This window comes from Sinocyclocheilus anshuiensis, unplaced genomic scaffold, assembly GCF_001515605.1.
Source record: "Sinocyclocheilus anshuiensis isolate Anshui unplaced genomic scaffold, SAMN03320099.WGS_v1.1 scaffold2752, whole genome shotgun sequence".
NCBI lineage: Eukaryota > Metazoa > Chordata > Actinopteri > Cypriniformes > Cyprinidae > Sinocyclocheilus > Sinocyclocheilus anshuiensis.
In genome coordinates this window covers 46,646-53,244 of record NW_015547752.1, presented here as the reverse complement: position 1 = coordinate 53,244, position 6,599 = coordinate 46,646, and the positions used below count along the sequence as shown (strand labels likewise).

General features: G+C 34.5%; 1 protein-coding gene across 1 annotated transcript in view; it reads right to left on the bottom strand.

The window, feature by feature from the left end:
* Positions 1-247: 247 nt before the first annotated feature.
* Positions 248-6,599, bottom strand: part of LOC107704485 (rab effector MyRIP-like) — a gene marked incomplete at its 3' end in the record, with an annotated part of 21,870 nt that continues 15,518 nt past the window's right edge. The window contains exons 6-9 of the mRNA XM_016507415.1: positions 1,299-1,481; positions 643-804; positions 443-538; positions 248-320 (exon numbers count right to left, since the gene is read on the bottom strand). Coding sequence (XP_016362901.1) covers positions 248-320; positions 443-538; positions 643-804; positions 1,299-1,481 — 514 coding nt within the window. The remainder of the gene's footprint in view (positions 321-442; positions 539-642; positions 805-1,298; positions 1,482-6,599) is intronic.

The following is a 6,599-nucleotide window of genomic DNA, read 5'->3' as shown; positions in this document are numbered from 1 at the left end:
ATTTGAGTTGAATTACTGAAATAAATGAACTTTTCCACGACATTCTAATTTATTGAGATGCACCTGTATATTGTTTTTGTCTTCTTTGGAGTCTCTATTATTAAAATACGCCCTCTAGAGATTCTGCACTGTTTTTAGTTGTACTCTATGGAAAATAGTAAGTCTTACAGGTTTAGAATTACATGAGAAATAAGGGTGAGATCCATTTCAAAGTATTAAATGTTGGTGTATGTGCATGTGTTCATACCTGATGACAGACTTCTGATAGGAGGAGCAGGCAGCTTTCTCCTCTGATGGCGAGAAGAGTCCAGTGTCTGGGGCTGGCAGGAAAAACATTAAATCACTAATTCTAAAATCATTACACAAATCCATTGCACTTATAAGTTCAAATGCATCCTGTTTGTCTTTAAAATTCAAAAAGTGTAATGCTGATGAAACTCACCATAGGTTTAGATTTGTACTTGGAAAACCTTGTGCATGCAGATACATTTAGACCTGCTGTTTTAAGGGCTGATATTCTTGCCTCAATATCTGATATCTGCAAAGAACAGATAAACTTCTGAATTTACACTTGAAGTGTTTGATACTGTATCAGTAGCACATTTAGGACCGGTCTGCATTATGTCACATGCAAGCACACACCCGGAGCTCGGACTGCTGCACCTGGGTGGCAGCAGTGGCCACCTGATCTTCTAGAAAGGCCAGCTCAGTCTCTGTGGTGGAGCTGCTGATACTGCGAGCACACTCTTCTAAGTCACTTAGCGCCTCCTCTAGGCTGTACACAGCACCTGCTGCCAAATACACCTGCACACAGTTCACATCATCACAAAATTAGATCAGAATTTCACAGATGAAAGGGAGAACTGCATGTTTTTTTAATACTAAATGTATTTTCAATGACATTAATATATACAATAAAATATAAATATAATAAAATAATTTTATAATAAAAATTTATAATATAAAAATGTATAATAAAAAATAATAAACTGTTCTGTAACAATATTTATACTTGAAATATTAAATAGAAATATACCATTATTATGAATTTAATTGGAAATCTTTCTCTTCAGGTTTACTTGTACTCCCAGGGGTAGAAAAACAGTGAACGTAAATTAAAAAAATATTGTCCAGGTTATATTTGAATAATTTGCTTTGGCTTTAGTAGAATATTTCTGTAGAGTAGGTTTCAATGGTCATAATTATGGTTTGTCTTAAAAACACTAATCTTGGATTTCCCATCTTCATTAAAAAGTATCAAAAACAACACTAGAACATTTTCCAGTAGTGAATCTTACATTTTCCTCCATCTTAGTGAGGTGTTGGTCCAGTTTCCTGTTGCCTGGGCCTGAGGACATGGGTGTGCAAGCCAGAGAAGGGTCATGACCTTTGCCTTCTGCCTCTCCAAGTAATTCTTCTGTGGCATTCAGGACCTTCAGAACCTCTGTGGTGATGCTGCATAAAGATGCAGCGGAGTACTTCTGCTCCATATACATGAGAGAACACATAAAACAGATGAGAAAACCACTGATAAATAGATATGCAAAACTGATGGAATTCAAATGCATATCAGGTGCTCTTGAAACTAATTTCCATACAACATTTATTAATAAAAGAATAATAAAAAAAAGAAATGTTGAGAGGATCACAACTTCCACGTAGCTCTCACTCTCAGCTTAATTAGCTGGGATGTATTGCTTGCATGCTCAACCTGTTGGATCAATAAACAGGATGAGAGGATTATGAGAGAAGAAGAGTGTGACGTGGATGTACGTGGATGAGAGATGCTTGAACATCTCAGAGGTGAAAGGTAATCATTGAGGGTGTCTTAAAGTGAGTAACACACATCCATCAACATACATATTTGAATATTACAGAAATAATTTACTTGAAAATTAATAGTCATTATTAAATCAACCTCATGTTGTTCAAAACCCGTATTTAGTACAACGTATTTTATCTGTGGAACATAGAAAAAATAACAGCATCCAGGTTTGTATGGACATGAGGGTGAGAAAAGAAGACTTAATATTCATTTTTGAGTAAACTATTTCTATAAGAGATAACGGGTCAAATCACAATGTGCCAAAAACTCTGACACTACAACAGAGCACACGTCATCGTAAGACTGTGAAACAACCTGGATGAGAGGTACATTTGTTCTTGTCAATAAGCTTTTCAAAGTGTAACAGGCATCAGAGTTCATTTAGAGTACTAAGCCATCAATATGAGATGTACTTGTTGATGTGCGTGCTTGTAAGTAAGACAGTAAGCACACATGGGAGAGGGTAATATGATGAGACAAAATTACTTTTCAAGATGAGAAAGTGAGAATGAAAGAGACAGGAAGAAAGAGTGGAGCAGTGTGATTCAGTAATGAATACTTGAGGAATCAATTAATGGTTGGGTTGGTTTATGCTTTGATCACAGAAATAATTGATCCAAACTCAGTTCTAAAACCATGAGTGCCTCGAGCTCTTAAAGGGTCGGTGTGCACGTAAAAATAGACCTGTATAGTGAAGGAACATGTAGAAAACTGATGTGCAGAGCTAAATAAATCTAACACCCAATGAAAGTTAAAAGACCACATTCACACAATCTTAAAATCTTAAATAAAATGTAGAGCACATTTATAATGTATTGATGCTTGCCCAAAAGGGGAAATTGGTAGGGAAAACTGCTCCCTTATTAGGCTAAATGGTATAGCAATAAAGACACAAATCTCATGTTCTTTAGACATGTTAGACAAATATTTTGGATAGACAATAATTTAACACAACATTAACATACCTGTAGCATGAAAATGAGCTAGTTTAAAAAAAAAAAATCTGTGCAGGTTTTTGGCAGGATGTGTACTTGTCTATTTTATGCAACAATTAATTTTATAAAACAATTTAATAATTCTGACTTGTTGCTGAAATTATACTTAAAGTATTTTAAATTATTTATCTACTGTAAGTTTACTTATTTTAATATTAAATTTTTAAAGTTACATTCAGCTGTGCCCCACATTTTTCAAGCAACCTTATTACTGCATTATTTTTTTGCATAATAAAAAGTTCATAAAATTGTGACACCACTGAAATTGCCTAATTTGGACCTTTAGAAATTAAGATTTTGCCTAAATGGTATAAACTACACTAATCATAATTCAATCTAGTTGCCAAAGTTATTGTAAAACAATAACCAAAATATAACACATTAGATACATTTACAAACTACAAGCCAACATGTCATTTCACCCTTACTGAGTGAAATCTAAATTTGAATGAAATCAGTATTCCTGTTGCCCATTCTGCCATGGTTTGTTATTACAAATTTTTCCTATAAATTCATGAATATGTTTATTGAAATTTTGTTAGACAAACACATGAATTCTACATAATATTGAAGTAACAGTTAAAAAAAAAAGAAATTAAATTTTTTATTCAGAAAGGATACATATTAAAGCATGATCAAAAGTGGCAATAAAGACATGTATAATGTTACAAAACATTTAAAAAATAAATGTTCTTTTCAACTTTCTATTCATCAAATAATTCTGAAAAAGTTTCATGGCTTCCAAAAAAATAAAAAATAAATAAAAATTAAGCAGCATAACTGATTTCAACACTGATAAAAATAATAAATATTTATTGAGCTAATCAGCATGATTTCTGCTGAAGACTGGAGTAATGGCTGCTGAAAATTCATTATTAAATGAATTCAATTCATATTACATTTTAAAATAGCTATATAAAAATACAAAACAGTTATTTTAAATTGTAATAACATTTAACAAAACAAAAAAAAGCATCCTAGGTGAGCCAAAGAGACTTACAAAAATTACATATAGTATAATAAGTATAATAATATAAGTAAATATAGTATATTTGTTATTATTATTTTTTTTAATTAAGGCCTGTTTTGACCCATGGATAGTAGCAGTAAACATTTTCAACATAATGAAGAGAACCGAGCAGCTCAGAACCAGAGTAACAGGTTTTTGTTAAACAACATCATGTTCTGCTCTCAATATCACCACCAGTTCTGTAGATGTAAAAGAAATCTAAAGGAAGATTTTCCCCCACTGTGTGTATCTGACTCTAACAGACTCTGCAATGTCATGAGCAGGTTCTAAGGCAGGAGTATGAATGGACTGGATTCAGGAGGCATCTCTCCAGCTCTACTGCGTCTTCTCATGATATATCTCACCTGCTGTAAGAGAGAAGAGTAATTGAAGCCTCTGCTGCAGGGCATTATCACTCAGACCCTCCTGGACCAACAGGAGGGGGTTGAAAGAAAGAGAGAAACACAGAGACACAAAGAGAGAGATCGGACAGAAAGACAAATGAAAGAGAAAAACAAAGAAAATGAAGTAGAAAGAAAGATAAAATAGATGAAAGACAAAAGACAAACTATTAAAGGGATAGTTCACACCAAAATGAAAATTCTGTCATCAGTTACTCACCCTCATGCCATTCCAACCCTGTATGACTTTCTTTCTTTTTTTATGGAACACATTAGGAGAAGTCCTGATGATTGTACTGGTTTCTGTTCTGCATTTCCAAAAGAATGCAAATGCACCACATCGGTGTCAAAAAAGTTGTCAGTGCAACTTATGCACTATATTCAAAGCAGTATGTTAATTAAAATTGTCCTTATTCACTGATAATCTTCATCTTTGGAAAGATGTCAGATATGTGAACTAATCATTCAGATTAGTTTTGTCAACCAGACCGATTAATTGAAAAGATCTGATTCAAAAGAATGATTCACTCACAAATCAGACATTGCTGCATCTCTCATGAGCAGATTTCAAGATTTTCAGTGTTTCTATTCCATAGTGCTGTAGTTTCCTTTTTGAAGCTTGAAAGCAATCTCCATTTTTCACTCTTAAAAATTAAGGTTCCAAAAGGGTTTTCTAGCAAAAAAACATTTTTGGATTCCTCAAAAAACCTTTCAGCGAACAGTTCTTAAAAGATACTTTTTTTTTTCTTAATGTAAAGAACATTTTAATAATATACAGAACCTTTTTCACTATAAAATGTCCATTAAAGCTTCTTCATGGAAGCACATTTTAAGAGTGTCATAATGAGCATGGATAACAGTCTTCAGATTTTCTTTTTTTTTGTGCGTGTATGTGTGTGTTCTAAATAACCAACAAAATCATAGTGGTTTGGAAAGACACAAGGGTCAGTATATGAAGAAATAGTTGTCAATTTTGGTTTAACTGTTCCTTTAATATAATGGACAAGATGCTAGCTGGAAATGAAAGGACTGGACCAGATGCCAGGTGAAGAGAATCCATAGAGGAAGACAGTGCTGCTCTTATTGTGCATTCCCTCGTCAGCATCAGATGTTCTCACAACATCTAGAGAGGTTCTATATTCATTTCTGCAGGCTGGTTCATGCGTCACACATTACCTCATGCACGATACAAGTCTGAAGTGGCAACACAGAATTGAGCTTTCATCAGACATGCTTTTCTGTGTGAGCTTGATCATGACTTCTCACCACCAATGAGAGCGAAGATCTTCGTTCTGAGTTCAATTTGTAACATAAATGTAAGTTTAAGGGTTTGATAGAGTGCCGGAATTAAGGATCTAGACGAGCAGGCATCTTCTAACGGAGCTCAGTCTCTTATAAGGCACCACATAATTTACACAAGTAGGTCATCAACATCCTTTGATATTCCTGTAACCACATTCAACCAATCACTATCCTCTGGTTTTAGGTGTAGGGCTGAGATTGGTTGATAAGAATTTTGCTTTAGGATCAACAAAGGATATTGATCTGCAAACTCATCCCACTTTTGTAATCACATTAAGTCTCAGCTTAACAACAGTGTGCAGTTTATTATTTAAACTGGAAAAAGGGAAGTTGGGTGCATAACATCACTTGATATTCACAATAGAGAGTGAACTGGGACTCTATTCCAAACCACAGTGAACTGCCTATATGCTCTTTTAAAGGGGTGGTTGATTGCGATTTCACTTTTTTAACGTTAGTTAGTGTGTAATGTTGCTGTTTGAGCATAAACAATATCTGCAAAGTTGTGGTGTTGAAAGTTGAATGCAAATGGAGATATCGTCTTTTAAAATTCTGGCAGTTTAATGCCTACAAAAACGGCTTGTAGGGACTACAACGAGTTACTTCCCAGGTTTGTGACATCACAAACCCAGAAAAACCCCGCCCCCGGGAACATGGAACGAAGCAGGCGAGGCCATGCTGCGCTGCTTTAGAGAAGAGGAAGAGAAAACTAGAGGTGCACATAAAATCTGTTCATATATGAATCATGATTCTGTCTTCTAACGATTCTAATGGTTTCACAAGTTTCAAAATCCATGTTCTAAAGCAGTGGTTCTCAATACTGTTCCTCACGTTCCCCTGCTCTGCATCTCTCTCTCTCTCTCATTCAGTTCAGCTCCAACAATGAACTGTTCCATTTATACACTTATTTTCACATAGCTATGAGAAGCGTTATACATGGTTGTATAACGGTTGCCGTACTTTATTAAACCTTTAATCAGCTTTAAATAAAACCATATATCAAAAGCTAACAGAAGCAGTACCATTTACAAATAACAGCGTATCTAAAAGTATGAGACAACAACAAA